At 46.7% G+C, this 25,178-nt stretch overlaps 1 protein-coding gene across 1 annotated transcript; it reads left to right on the top strand.

Annotated features, from left to right (window-relative positions):
- LOC142290170 (glutathione S-transferase 3, mitochondrial-like) lies at window positions 1–25,156 on the top strand. Its single transcript, XM_075334111.1, has 4 exons — window positions 1–286; window positions 17,457–17,579; window positions 19,631–19,703; window positions 24,951–25,156. Exons 1-4 carry the CDS (start codon window positions 158–160, stop codon window positions 25,049–25,051), a joined length of 426 nt encoding a protein of 141 aa, XP_075190226.1. The 5' UTR covers window positions 1–157; the 3' UTR covers window positions 25,052–25,156.
- The last annotated feature ends 22 nt before the right edge of the window (window positions 25,157–25,178 follow it).

Genomic DNA, 25,178 nt, shown 5'->3' with positions numbered 1-25,178 from the left:
TTTAGCATAGATGTAAAGCAGCTCAGATAAGGCTGGAGTCCAGGACGCCACTCCCCTCTATAGGGCTCACCCAGGCAGTAATACATAGGGTTCCCACAGTATACCCAGCGCTGTGCCCTGTATCCTCTGCTCAGGAGCTCGGTACCAGGGAGACAACATGACCGCCATACATGAAATCCTCCCGCAGGATTTTGCCTATGTGATCCTCGTCTTTATCTACAGCTATGTTTTACTCATGTACCTCGGGATAAACGTTGGCAAAGCCAGGAAGAAGTTTGGTGTGAAGGTATGGCGTCCCGAGACTTCCTTTCATGTCCTGTCTTGAGAATGCATTTGTGGATGTTTGTGACAATGACACGCGTGTGCAGGCTTCTGCTGGCAGACAGTGCACGCCATTGTGTGCTGTGCTTTCTCCCAGGCACTGGTATGTGAGCCCTGCTGGAGTATGGAGGGTGTGAAATCACTACAAACCCATGCTGCTCCGCCAGTGCCGACCATGCCTGACGAGAGCAGTCTGGAGAGCTTGCTCTGTAACATCATTTACTTGTATGTATTAGCACTACAAGATTATAATGTTTCTCTCACTAAATGCGATCCATTGGCCATGGAAAGTAATGCACGCATGAATCCTTCGGCCAAGTTCACACATTGCTGATTTATGCGAATCTGCAGCCGTTTACAGTGCAATCCAAGTAAATTGGGTCCTCTTCAAACTCCAATTTACACATTGTGGGGGAAAAAATCTCCATTAACATAAAAATTCTGCAGCATGCTTATGTGTAGTGCAGAATTCTTATTAGACTTACCCCACTCAATGGTAAGTTGGAATAGGCGACAAAATCCTCAAGTAACGCATGCGGACATGTGCCAAAATCTGCAGCGGATATTTTCTATAACGTGGCTATGGCATTAGTGGCTCACCCCTCTGGCTTATACTGTATTGTGGTCCCAAACACTAAAGGGGGCTTTACACGCTGCGATGTCGTTAATGTTTTATCGTCGGGGTCACGTTGTTAGAGACGCACATCCAGCGTCATTAACGATATCGCAGCGTGTGACACTGACCAGCGACTTTAAGCGACCTCAAAAATGGTGAAAATCGTTCACCATGGAGAGGTCGTCCCAAACTCAAAAATCGGTAAGGGTTGTTTATCCATGTTGTTCATCGCTCATGCGGCAGCACACATCGCTATGTGTGACACCGCATGAGTGAGGAACGTCTCCTTAGGCTACTTTCACACATCCGGTTTTTGCTCTGCGGCACAATACGGCACTCTGCAGAAAAACCACAACCGTTTTTTTTTGCCGCCGGTTGCGTTTTTTTTTGCATAGACTTACATTAGTGCCGTATTGTGCCGCAGGGGCTTGCGTTCGGTCCGGTTTTTGCCGCATGCGGCAGATTTAGCCGATGCCGCGGCCGGATGGAACGTTGCTTGCAACGTTTTTTGGTCCGGCAAAAAAAAAAAACGCATCGCGGCGCATTTTCAATGCATGCCTATGGGGGCCGGATGCGGCGCGATGCGGAAAAAAATGCATCCGGCCGCCGCATGCGGTTTCTTCCACTGCGCATGCTCACTAGCGTGCCGCAACCGGAAAAAACGGACCGGCCGCATGTAAAAACTTATGCAAAGGATGCAGTGTTTTCGCCGCATCCGTTGCATAGGTTTCACAGCCGGATTGAGCCGCACGGCTCAAACCAGATGTGTGAAAGTAGCCTCAGGGTATGTGCGCACGTTGCTTTTTACCTGCTTTTTACCTGCTTTTTTGCTGCTTTTTCTTCTGCGCTGTTTAATGCCAAAATGGATGTGTTCTTCTATTCAAGCAAAGTCTATGGGAATTTGGGTTTCTTGTTCACACTATGTTGTTCAAAATGCTGCCTTTTTGAGGCAGAACTTTGGTCAAAAACTCAGCTTTTCAAAGAAGCAACATGTCAATTGTTTTTGCCATTTGGGTTTTGCACTGCAAAGCTGAGTTTTTGACCAAAGTTCTGCCACAAAAAGGCAGCATTTTGAACAACATAGTGTGAACAAGAAACCCAAATTCCCATAGACTTTGCTTGAATAGAAGAACACATCCATTTTGGCATTAAACAGCGCAGAAGAAAAAGCAGCAAAAAAGCAGGTAAAAAGCAACGTGCGCACATACCCTTACCTGCTGCTGGCCACAATGCAGAAGGAAGGAGGTGGGCGGGATGTTACGTCCTGCTCATCTCCGCTTTGATTGGCCGGCCGCTTAGTGACGTTGCGGTGACGTCGCTGTGATGCCGAACGTCCCTCCCCCTTGAAGGAGGGATTGTTCGGCAGTCACAGTGACGACGACGACCAGGTAAGTATGTGTGACGCTGCCGTAGCGATAATGTTCGCTACGGCAGCGATCACAAACAATCGCATGCGCGACGGGGGCGGGTACTTACACACTCGATATCACTACCGTGTAAAGCCCCCTTAAGGCTGTGCACACACAGTACATTTTTATCACTTTTTTTAGTGCAGATTTGTCACAAAACTGCAACCAAATCCTTATACCAGCAAAATCAATGATAATCCTGTTTTGTGCACACGTTGATGTTTTGTTGTTTGTTTTTTTTTTCCTTGGAGAGTGCAGAAAATACCGTATTTTTCGCTTTATAAGACGCACCCCAAACTTAGACATAAAAAAAGGTAAAAAAAGAAAAATGGGGTCCATCTTATAATCCGGTGTTCTCTTACCGGAGGGGGGCAGCAATGGTGGTGAAGCAAGGTCACAGGAGGCAGCGGATTTGCTGGCAGGCACGGCGGGTCAGTGGCAGCGGCGTCCGGGGTGGCAGGAGCCGGGGGATCCATGGTGGTAGGAGCCGCGGGGCACACAACACCCGGCCGCTGCCCGCACACAACACCCGGCCGCTGCCCGCACACAACACCCGGCCGCTGCCCGCACACAACACCCGGCCGCTGCCCGCACACAACACCCGGCCGCTGCCCGCACACAGCCGTCGACCGCCGCCCGCACACAGCCGTCGACCGCCGCCCGCACACAGCCGCCGACCGCCGCCCGCACACAGCCGCCGACCGCCGCCTGGACACAGCCGCCGCCTGCACACATCACCCGGCCGCCGACCGCCGCCTGGACACAGCCGCCGCCTGGACACAGCACCCGGCCGCCGACTGCCACCTGGAAACAGCCGCCGCCTGGACACAGCACCCGGCCGCCGACTGCCACCTGGAAACAGCCGCCGCCTGGACACAGCACCCGGCCGCCGACCGCCGCCTGCACCCAGCCGCCGACCGCCGCCTGCACACAGCACCCAGCCGCCGACCGCCGCCTGCACACAGCACCCAGCCGCCGACCGCCGCCTGCACACAGCACCCAGCCGCCGACCGCCGCCTGGACACAGCCGCTGCCTGCACACAGCACCCGACCGCCGCCTGGACACAGCCGCCGCCCGCACACAGCACCCGACAGCCGCCGCCCGCACACAGCACCAGGCCGCCGACCGCCGCCTGGACACAGCACCCGACTGCCGCCCGCACACAGCCACAGGTACCCGGCTGCCACCGCACGCAAGCACAGGTACCCGGCCGCTTGCACGCAGCCACAGGCACCCGGCCGCCCGATCACCGCACAGACAGGACCCCCAGGTACTGCTATATTCGCTTTATAAGACGCACCCCCCATTTTCCTCTCAAATTTTTGGGAGGAAAAGTGCGTCTTATAAAGCGAAAAATACGGTAATTGTAGCAGGCCCATGCTTTTAGCGTCCTTCACCACTGAAAAAAACACAAATAACGTTCGTTTTGAGCTGCTTTTTTTTTTTTTTTTCCCCGCCAAGTGATGTAGAAATGGTGCACAAATATCTGCAACCCAATACTCAGAGTGCGCGCATAGCCAATAATCCATGAGACTATGGTAGAGAGCACAACCAAGCTCAGGTACTCGTGATGAGTGGGCACTACCATGCTCAGGTGATCAGTACTTGTAATCAGAAGTTGGATAGTCCGATGGGCACGACTCGTATACCGAGTATTATGGAAGTCAATGGGCTATAAAAATGACTTCCATAACACTCAGTACACAAGTCACGCCCACTCGAGTATCCAACTGCTGATTACAAGTCCTGAACATGGTAGTGCTCACTCATCACTAGTAATAATAATAATTTTATTCATTTATATAGCGCTATTAATTCCACAGCACTTTACATACATTGGCAACACTGTCCTTATTGGGGCTCACAATCTAAATTCCCTATCAGTATGTCTTTGGAGTGTGGGAGGAAACCGGAGAACCTGGAGGAAACCCACACAAACACAGGGAGAACATACAAACTCCTTGCAGATGGTGTCCTTGGTGGGATTTGAACCCAGGACCCCAGCGCTGCAAGACTGCAGTGCTAACCACTGAGCACCCTGAGTATGGTAGTGATCGCTGAACACTAGTGTCTTCTAATCATGTATTCTATAGACTTTTCAGTTGTCACTATCAACATTTCTTATTGAAAAGCTTGGTCACATCAGGGCCTATTCATTACCATTGTTTTGGAGGGTTTTTTGTCTTGATTATTCTGAAATTGATGCAATCCACTCTGGTTTTATTAGAAAAAAATCTGCATGCAAAATAATTGTCAATAATCCACATAAAATTAGAGAGTAGAGGACCGTACAGCAATAAAGTGTAGATGTCTATTTTACAAAACTTGGGGTTTTTGTTTGCTAACTCATCATCCGTTGCAAGTCCTTTCACAGCATGTGCTGACGTCACACGTGAAGCTGCTCACTTCCCTGAACAGCGGGAAGACCTGTTTGTCTAGTAGTAAGGCAACAGTGTTACACAATCTCACGCCTCATGGACACGGCCATATTACAGCTCTGCTTTGTGTAGCGTTGATGGGGCTTATGCTGATTTCTGAATCGTGGCATTCAAGAGAATATGATGTACACTATACCAATGCCTTGGCAAAAAAAGTTGAGCAGACACGACTTTTATGCCCATTTCTAAAAACAAAAAAAACCTGATTTCACCTTGACCTATTTTTTAACATTGAAGCCTATAGAAAGTGGATCCTTTAACCCCTTCACGACTGATGACATACATGCACGTAATCGGTGGTGTCCCTGCCTTTGATACGGGCTCACACGCTCGGATTTAATCAACCGTCAAGTGCCTCTAACAGCAGCAGCGGGTGGAACCGAGATCCACCCGCAGCTGTTAACCAGTTAAATTCTACTGTCAATCTCTGACAGCGGCATTTGGGGCTATGTGCCAACAGGAGTTTGTACCTGCGGATATATCCGCAGGTTTCCCGCAGCTGCTCCCCGGAATCCGCAGCTGTTTTTAGCTTCTGTACTACAGCGAAATAGCTGCGGTAAACCTGCGGACATTCCTGCCCTCTCTCCATAGTGGAGGGCCGGGATTTCCACAGGTATTTCCGCAGCAATAATTGACATGCAGTTATGTGCGGCTGTGGGACATCCGCAGCATATTCCGCAGCCGCACGTATCCGCAGCATGGACACAGCACTCCCCATGTCCCATAGGATAACATGGGGAGTGTCTGTGCATGCTGAAACCTGCGGATTTATCTGGAAAATCCGCAGATAAATCCGCAGGTTTAATCTTCTGTGGCACATAGCCTGACACGCACTCACAGGAAGCGCGTCACTAATCCTGCCCATCGGCACCCCCATCAGGTGATTGCGGGGCACCAATGCGTTGTCATGACAGCCAGGTGTCCGCTAATGCACTGCTCTGTATAAGGCTGGACTCACACGAACGTATTAAAAAAACGGTCCCATTCTCGTTTGCGAGAGTCGGACGAATTATTCTCGTCATCAGTGTGCTGTCCGTGTGCAATCCGTTTTTTTACTCAGTCATTTAAAGTCAATTACTGGACCATTTACAGTGTTCTCTGCTACATGATAGAATTGTATCCATAAAAACGGATGTCACTTGGATGGTCCGTGTGCTGTCCGTGTGACGTCCGTTTTTTTTCTCACACCCATAGACTTGTATTGGCGATTCTCGGTCGTTTTACGCATGAATACGCAGCATGCTGCCGCTTTTCTCGCATCCAGAATCTGGATGCGAGAAAAGCTGACCACCAGCTTGCACTCATAGAATAACATTGGTCCGAGTGTAATGCGAGAATTTCTCACATTGCTCTGGTCTGTTTTTGTCGCTCGTGTGAGCGTATCCTTACACAGGCTATTGGACAATCACAGCTTTAAGACCACTAATGGGACTATTAAATACTGGAAAGAGTAAAATTAAAAATATTTAAAGATACAAGTTCAAATTGACATCTTCACCACTCAGCAATTTTCTGGTTTTTTTTTGTTTTTTTTTCTTTTTCATTTTTTCCAATAGCCAACTCCAACTTTTTTTTTTTTTTTTGTTCAACAATTTAGGCATACTAGCTGTAGTACCCGAGCGTTGCCCGGGATAGTAACTGTCTCTCTCTCTCTCTCTCTGTCTGGTTCCCCGCCCGTCTGTCTCTTTCTGTCTCTCTCTATCCATCTCCCCACCGACATCTTATTATTTCACACATAAGCTTCTTAGGCTGGACTCACACGAGCGTATGGCATCCGATGCGAGAGCATCGGATGCGATATGCTAATGTCCCCCGGCTCAGGCTCTGCTGCGAGCGTGAGCCGGGTGTCATGCGACTGTAACCCGATCTTGCAATCGGGTCACAGCTGTGAAGCTGAGTGCAGGCGCTGCGGAGGAGAGGGAGGGGTTAATCCCCCATCTCCTCCACTGTCAGCCTGTGCGTAGATCGCACTGCACTGGGATAACATCCGAGTGCAGTCCGATGTATCTCTCGCATCCATTCACTTGAATGGGTGCGAGAGATACGGCTCTCGCAGACAATCGCAGCATGCTGCCGCTTTTCTCGCATCCAGAATCTGGATGCGAGAAAAGCTGACCAACAGCTCAACCTCATTGCCTAACATTGGTCAGAGTGCAATGCGAGAATTTCTCGCATTGCACTCGTCCGATTTTCACGCTCGTGTGAGCGTACCCTCATACTAACAATTTATTTTGTTCCTCTAGCAACCACTCACAGCTGCTAATAAGCTAATAGCTCGCAGCTCCATTGACTTTAATGGAGGCAGATTTTTTTGTCGAATAACTGTAAAGTGCAGGGTTAAATTTTCCCGTCCAAATATCTATGTTATATCATATGATATGTTGTATCATACCTACATCTATGACGTTCCCTGAATCACATGGGGTGTCTGGAAAATTTTGTGATTGTAAATGCAACGGTGCGGATTCCTTTAGCGGACACACACACACACACGGCTTTATATATTAGATGATTTTTTTTTTTTTGAGGACGAGTTGTACTTGTGAATTACAGCATTCATTCTGCCACATAGTGTATTGGAAAATGGGGAAAAAATTCCAAGTGCAGTGAAATTGCAAAAAAATTAAATGCAATTACAGAATTGTTCTTTGGGGTGTTTTATTTACCATGTTCACTGTAAGGTATAACTGACCTGGCAGTATGATTCTCCAGGTATGAGTTTGTAGATATCAAATAGTTTTTTATTTTTATTTAAGTGGTGAAAAAAAATTCAGAAATCTGTCAACAAAGAAATATAATTTGGCACCATTTTCTGAGGCCCATAATGTTCTCATTTTTTTGGGACCTATGGCTGTGTGAGGACTTATTTTTTTTGTTTGTTTGTTTTTTTTTGTCTTGAGTTTTGTGGGTTGTTTTTTTTTTTTTTTTGTTTTTTTTCCTCCTTTTGGGGTACAGATATGATGTTTTAATCACCTCTTAGGCTAACGTCACATGTCCTGTAGTCATCTGTTAGAACGGATCCATTGGGAAACTGATTTCTGCCGGATCCAGTTTTTTAACATGGGCGTAAATGAACAACATATCCATTTATTTAGCCCTTCATTGTATTTGCATTTGTAACAGATCCGTTGTATTCTTAACGGATTCATTACTAATGAAGGATAAATAGTAATCCATTAACATTGTCTATAGACTTCACATGTTAAAAATGGATCTGGCCAATATCTGTTAAATAACAACGGACAAAAAAGTTGTGATAATGGATGACTACACAACATGTGAACTCAGCCTTACTGCGTTTTATTGCAGTATTGCGGCAGCCAAAAAAACATAATTCAGGCATTTTGATTTCTTTCTTATTACGCCCTTTACCAATCAGATTAATTTATTTTATGTTTTGATCGAGCATTTCTGAAGGCGGCGATACAAAATGTGTCGGAGGGGGGGTTCATATTCTAAAATTTTTTAATTTTTTTTTTTTAATTGTTTTTACTAGTCCCCTTAGGGGACTTGAAGCTGCGATCTTCCGATCACTCTTCTTAGCAGGGCATCAGCAACACTCTGTACAGCACAAATGCTGTCTTCCTGTGAATGCCGGCGCTCAGCTGTAATGTTAACGCATTGACACCCCGTGATCACAAGGCTGCCGAGATTGAAAGCACAATTTAACTAGATAACAGGCGTGGGTGGATCTCCAATCCATCTGAGCCTGTTAGGGGCACATGTCGCCTGATCAGATCAGGGCCCATAGAGTCCCAGGCTCCAACCTTAGCAAAACGTTGGAATTAGTGATGGGCGAATAGTCACTGCGGTACTTTCACCGTTTAAGACGTACCAACCACATATTATAGGCTTTGTGGCGAGATATCTCACTATAGACTCAATTAGGTGGTTAAGAAGCCCTGGGTACAATGATCAGCACACTCTTTCCACACCAGCTAGTCTAGAGGATTCTTATTGCTAGTACACACCTGTTAGGTTCCTACTTCTGAAATATTTTGGAATACATGTATTAGGCCTTGTGCGCACTAGGCGTTTTTGCCGCGTTTTTAGCGGCGTTTTTTACCGCGTTTTTGTGCTGAAAACGCAGTGACATTGCTTCCCCACCAATGTCAATGAGTTTTCATAAGTGCTGTCCGCACACAGCGTTTTTTTTTAGCTGCGTTTTTGTGGTGACCACAAAAACGCAGCATGTCAATTATTTCTGCGTTTTCCACTGCGTTTTTCACTCATTGAATTCAATGAGATGTTAAAAACGCAATGAAAAACGCATATAGCCGCGTTTCTATGACTAAAAACGCAGCTATAAACGCAAGGGGTGGGCAGTAAAGTGACGTGTACAGGAAGAGGATTCCTTCTGTTGGTAAACACAGAAGCATGAATCCTCCCGGTACCGTCACCGCTGCGTCCACCTCCCGTCCTGTGCATGTCAGCTCCGTGCGGCGCCATGTCTGGGCGGGAGGTGGAGGCAGCGGCGAAAACCAAAGTGAACAGTAGAAAAAAAAAAATGTCATATATACTCACCTGTCCGCAGGGTCCCGGTGCCATGCCCGCTCCCATCTCCTCCCGGTCCCGCCGCTCTGGCTGTGTGCAGTCTCCCCGGGGCAGGACCTTGCTTGCAGGACCTGGCGGTGGATCACCTGATGCAGTCACCTGACGCATCAGCTGATCGTAGTCTCGCCGGCTTTTTCGCGGCCGGCCGGCTATCAGCTGATCCTGCCGTCAGGGGACTTCATCAGCTGATTACCGGCAGCTGCTGCAGCGATCGGACGGGATCATACTCCTGTCCAATCGATCGCTGCAGGAGCTGCCGGTAATCAGCACAGCACATAAGTGAGTATTATTTTTTTTTTTTTTTTCTACCGATGCATCAGCTGATTGTATAATCGGCTTTTATACAATCAGCTGATGTGTGATGGGATTCAGGCACTTGATCCTGACACATCATCTGATCGCTTTGCCTTCCAGCAAACCGATCAGATGATATTGGATCCGGATTGGACGGCGCGGGACCCTGACCCAGGATTACTGCGGAGGGGGGTTTATTTCAATAAAGATGGAGTCACTAATTGTGTTGTGTTTTATTTCTAATAAAAATATTTTTCTGTGTGTTGTGTTTTTTTTTTTATCATTACTAGAAATTCATGGTGGCCATGTCTAATATTGGCGTGACACCATGAATTTCGGGCTTAGGGCTAGCTGATAATATACAGCTAGCCCTAACTCCATTATTACCTAGCTAGCCACCCGGCTTCAGGGCAGCTGGAAGAGTTGGATACAGCGCCAGAAGATGGCGCTTCTATGAAAGCGCCATTTTCTGGGGTGGCTGCGGACTGCAATTCGCAGTGGGGGTGCCCGGAAAGCATGGGCACCCTTCACTGTGGATTCCAATCCCCAGCTGCCTAGTTGTACCCGGCTGGACTCAAAAATTAGGCGAAGCCCACGTCATTTTTTTTTTTTAATTATTTCATGAAATAATTAAAAAAAAGGGCTTCTCTATATTTTTGGTTCCCAGCCGGGTACAAATAGGCAGCTGGGGGTTGGGGGCAGCCCGTACCTGCCTGCTGTACCCGGCTAGCATACAAAAATATGGCGAAGGCCATGTCATTTTTTTTTTCTTTTTGGGCAAAAAACTGCATACAGTACTGGATGGAGGATGCTGAGCCTTGTGGTTCTGCAGCTGCTGTCTGCTCTCCTGCATACACTAGTGAATGGAGGATGCTGAGACTTGTAGTTCTGCAGCTGCTGTCTGCTCTCCTGTATACACTAGTGAATGGAGGATGCTGAGACTTGTAGTTCTGCAGCTGCTGTCTGCTCTCCTGCATACACTAGTGAATGGAGGATGCTGAGACTTGTAGTTCTGCAGCTGCTGTCTGCTCTCCTGCATACACTAGTGAATGGAGGATGCTGAGACTTGTAGTTCTGCAGCTGCTGTCTGCTCTCCTGCATACACTAGTGAATGGAGGATGCTGAGACTTGTAGTTCTGCAGCTGCTGTCTGCTCTCCTGCATACACTAGTGAATGGAGGATGCTGAGACTTGTAGTTCTGCAGCTGCTGTCTGCTCTCCTGCATACACTAGTGAATGGAGGATGCTGAGACTTGTAGTTCTGCAGCTGCTGTCTGCTCTCCTGCATACACTAGTGAATGGAGGATGCTGAGACTTGTAGTTCTGCAGCTGCTGTCTGCTCTCCTGCATACACTAGTGAATGGAGGATGCTGAGACTTGTAGTTCTGCAGCTGCTGTCTGCTCTCCTGCTTACACTAGTGAATGGAGGATGCTGAGACTTGTAGTTCTGCAGCTGCTGTCTGCTCTCCTGCTTACACTAGTGAATGGAGGATGCTGAGACTTGTAGTTCTGCAGCTGCTGTCTGCTCTCCTGCATACACTAGTTCTGCAGCTGTCTGCTCTCCTGCATACAATGAACATTTTTTGAAGAAGGAAATGACATCAGACCTTTTTTTTTTTTTTTTCTTTTTTCATCAACAATCTTTAATGGCATTGTGCACTGATTAAAAACGCAGTGAGTAAAAACGCAGCAAAAAACGCACCAAATCGCGGCAAAAACGCATGCGTTTTTGCTGCGTTTTTTAGCCGCGGGTGCGTTTTTTTTAGACAAAAACGCACATAAAAACGCAGCGTGAAAAAAACGCCTAGTGCGCACATACCCTTATTGTTGTGTAACAGATTTCAATAAAACAAATACAAAATTAAATGAACAGACACCATAACTGCTCCTTTGTCACTTTAAGTATTGCGGAAACAAAATATTTCTACCTCAAGAGATTTCTGCATTACGTTTATGGGCATTTGTTTGCTTTTAAGGCTATGTGCGCACGTTGCGTATTTGCATGCAGTTACGCTGCGATCTGCACCGCAGCGTAGCTGCATGCGTCCTGCGTCCCCAGCATAATCTATGAAGATTATGCAGGAGCCGTGCGCACGTGGCGTATTAAAGCGCAGCGCTTTAGCTGCTGCCCGATGCGCGAGTTCTAAGAAGTGACATGTCACTTCTTTTGTGCGTATTGGTTGTAATGTCGGTCTCTCTCTCTGTCTGTCTGTTGGTCTCTGTGTCTCCCTGTCGGTCGGTCTCTTTCTCTCTGTCGGTCTATCCCTCTCCCCCCTCTCTCATACTCACCGATCAGCTGCACGGCTGTCACACTGCTCCGGCGGCTTCTCCTGCTTTTAAAAAAGCCGGTCGCCCATTATTCAATCTCGTATTCCCTGCTTCCCCCGCCCACCGGCGCCTATGATTGGTTGCAGTCAGACACGCCCCCATGCTGAGTGACAGCTGTCTCACTGCAACCAATCACAGACGCCGGTGGGCGGGTCTATGTAGTGCAGTAAAATAAATAATTAAAAAAAAAACGGCGTGCGGTCCCCCCAATTTTGATACCAGCCAGGGTAAAGCCACACGGCTGAAGGCTGGTATTCTCAGGATGGGGAGCCCCACGTTATGGGGAGCCCCCCAGCCTAAAAATGTCAGCCAGCAGCCGCCCGGAATTGCCGCATGGATTAGATGGGACTGTACCCGGCTCATCCAGAACTGCCCTGGTGCGGTGGCAATCTGGGTAATAAGGAGTTAATGGCAGCAGCCCATAGCTGCCACTAAGTCCTAGTTAATCGTTGCAGGCGTCTGAGACACCCCCAATGATTAACCTGGTGAAAGTAAATAAACACAAACACCCGAAAAATCCTTTATTTGAAATAAAAGACAAAAACCACCCTCTTTTACCACTTTATTAATCCCCAAAAACCCCTCCAGGTCCGGCGTAATCCACGAGGTCTCGCGACGCATCCAGCTCTGCTACATGAAGCTGACCGGAGCGGCAGTAGAACACCCCCGCTCCTGTCCGCTCCATGCAGCAACTGAAGTGAGTCGTGCTGTCAGCGGGGACGTCACTGAGGTAATGCTGGTGTGTGTGTGCGGTGATGATGAGGGCTGTAGTGTCGGAATGTGTGCGGGGATGTCGGCGGTAATGTCAGGATGTGTGCGGGAATATTGGGTTGTGTGCGGGGATGTCGGGTTGTGTGCGGGGACGTCTCTCAGGTTACCCGCGGCCACAGGTCTCGGGTGGAGGACTCAAGCTGGCCGCGGGTAACCTTATCTGAGTGACGGCATCGGTGATCGCGTGGCTCACTGCAGTCACTCAGATTTGCGATCACAGGTGAGTCCTTCACCTGTGCCCGCAAATCAAGCCGCGGCACACAGACAGCCGCGCGATCACAATGAAGTCGGGTGAAGTTCACCCGAGTTCATTCTGATCGTGCGGCTGTCTCCCGCAGCCAGCGATGTGCTCTTTTTGACATTCCGGTCCCAGTTGGCTCTGCTGCAAGTCTATGGGGATGATGCAGAGCCGAGTGGGACCGCAATGTCAAAAATGTGCGCTCTGGATGATTTTCCCATGGCAGAGAAAGCATCCAGAACGCATGAATTCTGCAGGAATGTGCGCACGTTGCGTTCTGCCGAATGCGTCTCAGAACACAGCTTTTCGGCTGCGTTCTGAGACGCACATGCAGTGACTATTTACGCTGCGTAATAGAACGCAACGTGCGCACATAGCCTAATGCTGGGGTGACACAATTACTTTTGCTGCAACAGGTCGAATGGCCAAAGTTTGTAAGTGTTGCTGCTGCAGCACTGTACAAGCGAGTGTCAGTGGGGTCGCACTGTGACCATCAAGGAATCAGACCAACAAGTAGCAAGAAGTCCAACCGTGTCAATTTTTTTGCAGCAGAACATCTAAAGAACTTTGTGCCATGTTGTAGCCATAGTTGGCCACTGTACTTCTAGCCTTAAAGGAGTTGTCCGACATTAGCTTAAAATATTTTTTTGAGTTTATCTGTGCTTTCTCATATCAATCAGCCCTACATTTATTTTTTGTTTTCTAACATTTGTTCCTCTTGAATTATTACTTTGTTCTTTGCAGACACTTTATTTACCTGCAGCTCAACCGAACTTAACTTTTTTTTTTCTTTGGTTGCCAAAGGTCAGTCAGAGCTGGCACTGCCCGGCCTCACTGTCCAGCCCCACCCTCTGCCCGCCCAATGCACACTCATTGGCTGTCAGTATTCTTCTCATCACAGACCTCTAGGAGAGCACAATACGGGCACATGTAATGTGCCCATCGTATAGTAATGCCCCCAACCTGTAATGTGCTCCATCCTTGTGCACATGCTATAGTACTGTGCCCACCCTGCTCATCCTATAGTAATGGCCCTTTTCCTGCTCCTCTTCCATCATGTAGTAATGTACCCCTGGTCTGCCATACTTCACACGCAAAAGAACAAACACAAATCCTTCTCACCTGTCCTGGTTCCCTCGGTGTCCTGGTTCTGATAGCACTTTATATCAGAGGACAGATTCCTGCGCACTGCACAGGAGATCCAGTTGTGACGCCCCTGGACTAGTCAGGGCGTCACAGGGGACTGCACGGTCTTTATTCTTAGTGCAGGACTCAACCCCTCTTAGTTCTGGGTTCCCAACCTGCAGCACTGCCTCAATCAGCATCCAAAATCCCAATCACACCTCGCACCACACCCTGTCAGGCACACTAGTGGGCTGCTAAGCTGGAATAGGGCCGTCCACCTAGGGGTCAGGCAGCGAGGTGGGAGGTGACAAGTCAGTCAGCTCCAGGGGAGCAAAGTGTGAGGAAGCTGGGAGTTGGAGTTCCCAGGGGAGTAAAAGATTGGGTTGCAGACGGTGGTCTGGACCCGGAGAAGTCGGAGACCCAGTCGCGGGATATTGGGACTGGGTGCCTGGCTTAGTCTGGGAGGATGGCCAGCAGCAAGTACAATAGCCGGTCTGGGACAGAAAGCACGTCGGGATACTGGACCCTAGGTAGAGGCATCAAGCAACCCGGCAATTAACCTGCGGAGGATAGGGCCTTTATGGACTGCCCCCACGAAGCTCAGAGATCGGGGGCACTAGCGCAACGAGGAGGATAGGGCTTTCCTACCAAAGCAGCCATTGAAATCCCACGTGTGAGCTCCTGAGAGCACAGCTACTTCACACCAAAAAGTGGGGAGCGGGGCCTGGACAGCTTCAAGCTTACGGGCCACTTGGACACTACTAAAATCTGTGCACGGAGGCAGGCTCCGGACCATCAGGCAGTACTGCAGGGGACGGATACCCGGACGAGCTCCCCCAAGAGGGCAGTGGCACCCAGAGACTTGGTTTACCATGTTGTCAGCGTCTGCCTTCCTTCTGAGTGAGTACCTGATCAGCCCCTGCTACCAGCGAGCCTGCGCTCCCCTGCAATCCATTCCACTATCCAGAGTCCCGGGTCTTCCCTACCCGTGGAGGGTAACGTCATCTGGTTGCCCCCATTCCATCACCCTGGGTACTCCCAATGGTAGCGGCGGTACTCCCTATTACCGCACACCACAGGTGGCATCACAAACTATCTAAATCCCCCTGTAAATAATCCCCCATCACATTTTAGAGTGACGCCCCCAGGTCCAGTTCGACCGCTGCTGGGGCGGTACAGTGATCTGCTGCTGCCCTCTGATTTGGCTGGCGGCTGATAGCTGTATACAGAGCTAGCGTCTGAACAGTGCTTGGGAATCTGTCCTCTTATATAAAGCGCTGTCAGCTGCAGCCCCCTTGATGAGGGGGGGCTGCAGCTGACAGTGGACAGATTCCCCGGTGCTGCTCCGACGCGAGCTCTCCATGGAGCTTTTCCAGTGATCAGCTGCTGCTGCCTCTGATTGGCTGGTGGCTGATCATAGCTGTATACAGAGCTCCCATCTGCACAGAGCTGAGGAATCTGTCATCTGTTATAAAGTGCTTTCAGCGGCCCCAAGCACAGGCAGTGATCAGCAAGGGGGCCATGCCTATGTGCTGCAAGAAGGATCAGGGGCCGCATGCAGCCTACCGGCAGCGTCTTGGACCACTGCACTACGGGATATATGGGAGGGTGCGGGGGAAGGTGGGCGGAGACTCCGCGCACGGTACCTGCCCAGCAGGGCAGCAACATGAAGTGGCTGTGAAACATGTCAACAATGTCTTGCCCCTGTTGACGTGACGTCACAGAAAGCAGCAAAATCACGGCAATAGCGGTCATGTGACTGATCTGAGCTGGGGGAGAGGGGCTGACAGCGGGTCAGGTAGGTAGTTAGTATCTACTTACCTGCACCAATGTAGCCCTATAGTGAAATAACAAAAATAAGCCGGATAACCCCTTTAATGAGGCTGCATTTAAATTACTTCTTATAAGGTTATCTTTAACATTGTGACACTAATTCTGGAAACTCGTACAAACAATTGGTGTCTTAAATAAACAAAATGAGAAAACTGACAGCACTTCCTAAGAGACAAATGTGAGCAGGTGCAAACTGAATATGAAATATATTCTTGGGAGTATATTTTTTTTAAATAAACCTGGATTTTGGTTCAGCCCCCACAATTTATTTTGTTTTATTTATTATGCTTATATAGCGCTTTACAGACATCATCACTGTCCTTATTGGGGCTCACAATCTAAATTCCCAGTCAGTATGTCTTAAGTTAGTTGGGGGTTTTTTGTGTTTTTGTTTTTTCTTTGCAAATATGTTCACAACAAGGGTATGTTAAAACTTTGTGTTTTTTATTTGTAGCTTTTTTTTTTTTTTTTTCTGCACTGAAAAGCAGAGTGGTGGCAGGAAAAATGTTGCATACAGTGTGCGCATTTGTGTCATGTTTTTTACCCATTCACTTGAATGGGTGAAAAGCGTTGCAAAAACTCGAATTTACATGCTGTGTCTTGGCAAAAACACAACGTTTTTGCCAAGATGCAGTATGTAAATTCTTTCAGGGCTCAAAATGCATGTAAAAAAAATAAAAACCCCAACAAAACAGTGTTATTGATTATGATGGTACTGTAAAATTTGTATTTTACATACCAAAAAACACTGCCTACAAAAGGCATTAAGGCTGTGCGCACGTTGCGTACAGTTCACTGCAGAAATTTCTGCAGCGATCTGAAGAGCACATGTGCGCTTTAAATCGCTGCAGAAATGTCCGTAGTGAAGCCGATTCCATGCGCTCTGCCTGCAGCTCCTCCCATAGACAGAGCAGGAGCTGCCGGCAAAGCGCAGGAAAGAAGTGACATGTCACTTCTTTTTACGCAGCACTTCGGCAGTAGCTGAAGCGCTGCGCTCTAAAACGCCTTGTGCGCACGGCCCCTGCACAATCTCCATAGACTGTGTGCAGGGGACGCAGGATGCATGCAGTTACGCTGCGCTACAAAGCGCAGCGTAACTGCATGTATTTACGCAACGTGCGCACATAGCCTTAATGCTATAAAAACACCACATGTGAATAAACAATAGTTGTTGGAGTGAGGATACAAATACAGGAGTCACTTTATTATTCTGCAGCTGCCATCATAAGGCATCGGTGAGATGTATATTGCATCCTTGATGTTTATTTCACATATGGTCAACTCGCATGACTAATTTTATATATATATATATATATATATATATATATATATATATATATATATATATATATATATATATATATATATATATATATATATATATATATATATATATATATATATATATATATATATATATATATATATATATATATATATATATATATATATATATTATACTTATATACTAGTCTTGTACTGGACAATTTGTCATTTTGTTACTGACATTGCGCTGTTTCTTGTTTCAGTATCCACAGATGTATTCAGACAAGGAGAATGTTTTCAATTGTATCCAGAGAGCACATCAGAACACATTGGAAATGTATCCAGCTTGGCTACTCTTCCAGCTCATTGCCGGCCTTGCATTTCCAGTAAGTAATGCCAAATGTCAGTTGTATCCGACATCTAGCACAACAAGAAAACCAGCAAAAAAGTAAATTTTAAAAAAAAAACGTATTTTCTTTACTCATTTGTTACATTCTTCTAACAAATATAAAAATATAAACTAGCGAATGCATCCTTGAATTTATGCTGCTTTTTTTTTTTTTTTTTTTTTTTTTTTTTTTCCGGCTGTATAAAATCAACCCAGTTTTGGCAGTTCTCGAGATTATTAGATCATAGATTACTCAGTGGAGCATGCTGAAAGGGGTTCTCCACTACTCTGACAACCCCTTTTCAATCACACGTTAAAATAACAATTCTTAGGGTACGGTTCCACTTGTGTATGACTCGTGCGAGTCTCGCATCGGTATCACCCGGCACGGACTGGCGCACTCCGGACAGGAGCATATCAGCTGCATAGAAATACATGCACCCGACCCACTCCTGTCCGGAGAGTGTGGGGCCGTGCCGGGTGATACCGATGCGAGACTCACATGAGTCATACGCAAGTGTAGCCGTACCCCGATACGTACTTACCTCTAGTGCCGTTCAAGCGGTGTGGGCACTCACACTTCCAGGGCCAACCTAACGTTACATCATGCGAGACCTGCTCTTAATCAGCACTGGCTTCACTGTTTTTACCTTTGGACATATTAAAGTGGTGGTTTCACCCATATTTTTTATTTTCTAGATCGATATTCTATTGAGAAACAATGTTTCTTTCAAATACCTTATGTGGGCAATAGTGCCTGTGAGAGAGGCGCTATTGCAGACCTCTGTCCCCGCTATATGACCCCCGGCCTCCGTGAACTTGGGGATCTGGTGACGTCCCATCAAGTTCCTGACCCCGCGGCCAGCAGCAATGTCTGTGAGTGATGGGCTGTGGGCGGTGTTTCACCGCTCGTCACAGCCCATCAGCTCCCTCCTCCCTCACAGCAAAGCGCTGCAAGCAGGAGACACACTGGGTTGTGACAAGTGGTGAAACACCGCCCACAGCTCAGTGAGTCAGGAAGACTGCAGCCTGCCGCGGTGATGTCACGGGATCAGGAACTTGACGTGACATCCCCGTGGTCACAGCATCCGGGGGTCACTGAGCGGGGAACAGCGGGCCGCAATAGCGCCACTCACAGGCACTATTGCTAACATAAGGTATTTGAGAAAAACATTGTTCTCAATATAATATCGATCTATAAAATAAAAAATATGGGTGAACCACCCCTTTAAACATCAAGAGGAAGTGAGCGGTTAGCTGCAGATCTGACTTCCTCTTGGTGTTTGATTTGTCGGAGGGCAGGGAGATTGAAGCCAGTGCTGATTGTTATATCACACAAGCCACGACCCCAATGTTTCATTAGTCCTGGAAGGACGAGTGCCAACACCAACATTTCAGTTGGACGTGCATCCTCTGCATTCGGTCCAGCTGCATTAGGTCCTGGGGTCGGCAAACCTCCTACACTCCCGGACCCGGTCTTGACCTCTACAACCGCGATCATTACACCCCTACTTACATATTTCCAAGAATAGAAAATTAGAAGTTACAGGTCTCATAAAATGCCAGCACAAAACAATATTTCATATTATAAAAAAAGACAAGTTTCATATGAAAATAAAACCCTAAAATACAATAATGTAAAAGTAGTATTTTCAAAATTTCACCCTACTTTGATTTTCTTTTTTTTCCCCTCGTTTTTCAGTCCATCATATGTTAAAATGGACGATGTCGTTCAAAACTACAATGCGTCCTGTAAAAAAACAAGTCCTAATAAAGCTATATTGACGGAAAAATACAGTTTTGGCTCTTGGAAAAAGTAAACAAATGAAAAATTGACAGGTCCCAAAAGGGTAGAATAGAATTATCAGGAAACATGACAGGCCTCGTCATAGCAGTCAGTCTATGCTGCTCTGATACGTAACAGTGAATTGCCTCTTTATTTTTGTTCCATTTATGTCCTTGTGAAATCAAATGTAAATACTGCTATTCATTTGTGTAAAAGATCAAATGGACAAGAAAAATATGTAATCGCTATTCCTATTTGTTTAGCTTTCAGCCTCTGTTCTTGGAGCAATATGGGTGACCAGCCGCTTTTCATATGCTCACGGATACTATACTGGAGGTATGTTTTATGTTATACAATACACAGGCTGCATTTACCCTGCAAATTTGTCGTGAATGAGTGGGTGTTCTTAATAGCACTCATTTCATTGTAATCTTTCAGTGTAAACAGGCTGCCGATCACCTAATGAATGGGCAAAACTCTCATTTAGGCTCCCTTCACAAGTCGGTGAAAAACACACATTTTTCACTAAAGTGATAAAGATGTATATGTCCCTCCGTGATTTTGGCACACTATGCTATCCATGATGGCACATGAAGATCAGTCACTTATACTCACCTGTCCACACCGCTGCTGTCCATGGTGGTAAGGTCTCCCGCGATGCTGTCTTCCCGCTGCTGTTGCTACCGGGTTGCAGTGCAGTGAATATTCATGACATAAGCTGGCCTAGAAGCAGGAGAGAGCAGTGGCTGAAGACAGCGTCGCTATAGATGGGTGTGTTTAAAAGCTGGTACATGTTACACGGATCACACCACTGTGTGGTCCATGTGACATTAGTGATGCCAGAGAAAAACTGATTTGTCTCCATGCAGAACGCACAGACACGAATGTGTGCTACACGGAAACATGGTCAGTGAAAAATCGCTGATGTGTGCACAGATCCATTGATTTTAATGGGTCTGTGCATGTCTGTGATTCTGGTACTTATAAAAACTGCAACATACGTACCAGAATCACTGACATGTGAAGGGAGCCTTATGGAGTGAAGTGATTTTTAAACAGGCTTAGAAATCCTCCTTCTCGCTGGCACATTGTCCTCTTTAAGCCATTCTCACGATGCTGAGAACAGCGATCTATTACAGATCATTCAGTGTGCATCATTTACCGTGGTGTGCCTGTGTAACTAGGCTTTTAAGCATCCGCCAATCTGGAAATATTCATCATTCTGTGGTCACTTAGTGCAGTTGTTTAAACAGACCCTAAGGCTATGTGCGCACGTTGTGTACTGTCCCTGCAGAAATTTCTGCAGCGATTTGAACAGCACACGTGCGCTTCAAATCGCTGTTTCTGTCCGTAATGAAAAAAAAAAAAAGCCGATTTCATGCGCTCTGACTGCAGCCCCTCCCATAGACAGGGCGGGACCTGCAGGCAGAGCGCACGAAAGAAGTGACATGTCACTTCTTAGAACGCGCACTTCGGGCAGCAGCCGAAGCGCTGCACTCTAATACGCCACGTGCGCACGTCTCCTGCATAATTTTCATAGATTATGCTGGGGACGCTGGACACGTGCAGATCGCAGCGTAACTGCATGCAATTACGCAACGTGCGCACATAGCCTTAAGCTGGGTTTACACACTGCAACATCGCAAAGGACATCGCTGTAACGTCACCGGTTTTGTGACGTAACCGCGACCTCCCTAAGTCTCTGTTGAGTCGCTGGTGAGCTGTCAAACAGGCAAACCTGGCCAACAACGCAACAGCGATCCGGACCTGCAGAACGACCTAGCTGGTTGTTGGGGACGTTGATAAGCAGCTTTTTGAAAGGGAAGTTGCTAACAAAGTTGCTGCAAAGTCTTTCACACACTGAAACTTTCTAGCGATGCATGCTGCACAGCGGGAAACAAAGGACCTTGGAATGGTCCTGAACGATTTGTAGCGATTACAACTTCACAGCAGGGGCCGGGTCGCTGATAGGTTTCACACACTGCAACATCGCAAACAACATCGCTATTGCAAAAAAACACCAAAAAGGAGCCAAGACAAATGATATGTGCACACACAGAATGTGGTGAGCCTTCCTCATAAAGATGGCTGCAGCCGAGGTGCAAGATGCTGATGTCACAGCCACTCAACCTCCACACTAGGGGGGAGGGGCGGCTGCTTAGCATAAGACATGCACACTAATAAGGCTTGCACTGGGAGCCCATCATATAATGAGTGAAATGCACAGTGTCTGAACTGTGACCTATAAATGACGCCAGAAACCCAGGTCAGGCGGGCTAAACAGCACTATATAGGTGCATCTCGCACGGATACACGAGACGCACAGTGTCTGAATAATGGCCTATAAATGACGCACAACACCAGGTCCAGGCGGGTCAGTTAGCACTATGAGTACATAACACATGACAGGCTCACCATTTAACCACCTGAATTCAAAAGGTCCACACACATCCTGCAAAAATGGATAAAATGTGCCATACCTCAAATAGTGAGATATTAGTTTATATTTTGGCCCAAAATATGTAAGCTCGCAATCCGTTCGTCAAGGATTCTCACACTTGCGAGTCCCTACACTGAATTAGTTAGAAAAACCACAAAGAACCGTCACAACCGGTGACGTTACAGCGATGTCGTTTAAGATGTTGCAGTGTGTAAACCCAGCTTTACATGTTCTGTAATAAAGCTGACTGTATACATTAGATAATGGTGGCCAGATCTTGCAGGTTTGTTGGAATCTGCTGACAATCAAAGGTCTGCTGTTGGGGCAATGCACAACCAGGCATATTGGATTTCAACCTGTCATATACTTTACTCCTCGAGATAAGCACTGCCAAGTTACAATCTGTCTGACAACAGCTTATCTAATTCTCCCTAGTAAAACTAACCTTCCGACTCGCCCTGATCCAAGTGTACAGATGAGATAGCCGCTTAGCTGACACCTTTTCCCTATAAATATGTTGGGATTGACTAAGGGGTGCTTCACACACAGCGAGATCGCTGCTGAGTCACTGTTTTTGTGACCTCATTAGCGATCTCGCTGTGTGTGACAATGAGCAGCGATCTGGCCCCTGCTGTGAGATCGCTGCTCGTTACACACAGCCCTGGTTCGTTTTTTTTATTGTTGCTCTCCCGCTGTGACGCACAGATCGCTGTGTGTGACAGTGAGAGAGCGACGAAATGAAGCGAGCAGAGAGCAGGAGCCGGCGTCTGACAGCCTGTGGTACGCTGTAACCAAGGTAAACATCGGGTAACCAAGGTGGTTACCTGATATTTACCTTCAAGAAAAAGGCAAGGTGGTATGCAAATGAGGGATACACCTTTAAGGAAATACAAATTTTAGTCTATTAATAAAGACTAAAATTTGTATTTCCTTAAAGGTGTATCCCTCATTTGCATACCACCTTGCCTTTTTCTTTGTCTATTTTGGTGTGTTGAGGTGATCCCTTATCCTTTCATTGTTGGATTATTTAATCCTGGAGGTGGTGCCCTCTAAAATATTTTCACTGATATTTACCTTCGTTACCAGCCTCCGCCGCTCTCACACTGCCAGTGCCGGCTCCTGCTCTCTGCACATGTAGCTGCAGTACACATCGGGTAATTAACCCGATGTGTACTGTAGCTAGGAGAGCAGGGAGCCAGCGCTCAGTGTGCGCGGATCCCTGCTCTCTGCACATGTTGCAGCACAGCGACGCGTGTCGTTATGATCGCTGCTGCGTCGCTGTGTTTGACAGCTAAGCAGCGGTCATAACAGCGACTTACAAGGTCGCTGTTACGTCACAGAAAATGGTGACGTAACAGCGACGTCGTTGTCGCTTAGTGTGAACCCAGCTTAAGCCTGCATGTTTTATTTCACCAATGTAAGGAGTGTAGGCGAGATCTGTCTCCCGTACAAAGTATTGTAGATGTTGAAATCCAGCAAGCGTCATGCTTCATCAGCCAATGGGAGACAAAAATCCTCTGCAAGAACACCAGATGTGTAGTCTCACATATACTATGCAAATTTCGCTACCTAGTCTGTGAGCAGCTGTAGAGACCCTGATTCCAGAGATGTGTTACTTACTGGGCTGCTTGTTGTAGTTTCAATAAATACACTGTTTTATCAGCAGGAGATTATCATTGGAGGACAAGTTGTCTCATGCTATGTAGTCATCCTGTTCCGTGTAACGCCGCTGTCACTACTGATGAGCAGCTTTCTGGCTATGCACAGTGTACACGATCAGTGGTGTGGGCGGGATTATAAAGAGGACAGCACTCCAAGAACTAGTAGCTCTCCAGCAGATAAAACAGTTTTATCACAACTGCACCAAGCAGCCCAGTAAGTAATACATCATTGTAATCACGGTTTCTATCCCTACATGATGCTGTGCTTAGATTACATGACAAAACCCTAGTGACACATTCCCTTTAAGGCTCTGTTTACATCATATTTGATATACACCTGAAATGATGTCCAATATCAATTTATGACAAATATCTCTGACTGCTGCAGAAGCATTCATCAGAAATAAATGATTTATGACCAATGCCTTACAGTAGAATACAAGGCACATAAGCTGACATTTTATTACAAAAAAAACTTCCAATACCTGTTTTCCGTTCCATTTTATTTATTTATTTTTTTCTCTGGTGCCCATGTGTATAAAAATCCAGAAGGCTTTGCTGTTCTATACAGTGAAAATAATAGGATACTTGGCTAAGGCTACGTTCACACACCAGCTTTTTAGCATCAGGCACAATCCGGCGTCTGCCTGATGCAACAGATCCGGCGCAGAATATGGAAACACAGATGCGCCACATCTTCTTCTTCTTTTTTTTTTTTTTTTTTTTGACGGCTCCGGTATACCAGATCCATCAAAAAACGGATCCGGCGCATCCGTTTTTGCATCCATTTCGCTTTTTTTTTTTTTTTTTTTTTTGCCGGATCTATTTTTTTACAATAAATTGGAGCATGCTCAGTTTAAAAAAACTGATCCAGCAGCTGCATCCGTTTATTGACTCATTACGCCGGATTCGCCGTCCATAGGCTTAAATTGTAAATCACACCAAATCCGGCACAATGCGGTTTTTTGTCAGAGACAAAAAACATTACAAGTGACATTCCATCCGGTCGCCGCATTAGCCAATTAAAGCGGATCCTGCAAAAGCCGGATGCAACGCAAGGCCATCAGGCACAATCCGGCGCTAATACAAATCAATGGGGATAAAACAGATCCGGCGCCGGATCCGTTTTATCTGTTTTTTTCCGTATATTGTGCCTAATGGGTAAAAACTGATGTGTGAAAGTAGCCTAACTAAAAAGGGTTTCTCACTTGTCAGAGGTAAATGCTATCACTGTCTGAAAAAATTACCTGGGCGATTGTAACGCAGTTTTTCCACAATAGAAACCATTTTCCAATGAAAAAGATGTATAGAAATTATTATATGGCCGCTGACTGCGCTGTAAAGCAGACAATCTGGTAAACCCGAGCAAATTCTGCTCAATCCCTATAGCACTAGTGAGAAAGTGTACAGCTAAGGCTGAATGTGAAGAATAAAAATGCAAATCTTCATTGTTCTGATTCTATTATATTTTCTTTCTTCTAGACCCCGAGAAGAGACTGAAAGGAGCCTATGGCTACATCGGGCTGTTTGGTGTTCTCCTCCTGTCTCTGACGGCTGCCCTGCAGCTTCTTAATGTGGTTTAATACTTGTGCTTTTTCAATCAATCGCACTGAATGAAGAAATGTACATCTTCACATTATTCACCTCTTTTTACACAATAAATAAAATGTTCAAATAAGATGAACAAATTGTCACAATTACTTGCACGTA

The sequence above is a fragment of the Anomaloglossus baeobatrachus genome, chromosome 2 (genome assembly GCF_048569485.1).
Source record: "Anomaloglossus baeobatrachus isolate aAnoBae1 chromosome 2, aAnoBae1.hap1, whole genome shotgun sequence".
Taxonomy (NCBI): domain Eukaryota; kingdom Metazoa; phylum Chordata; class Amphibia; order Anura; family Aromobatidae; genus Anomaloglossus; species Anomaloglossus baeobatrachus.
Note: the sequence above shows the minus strand (reverse complement) of the source record. Positions and strands in the feature narration are given on the sequence as shown.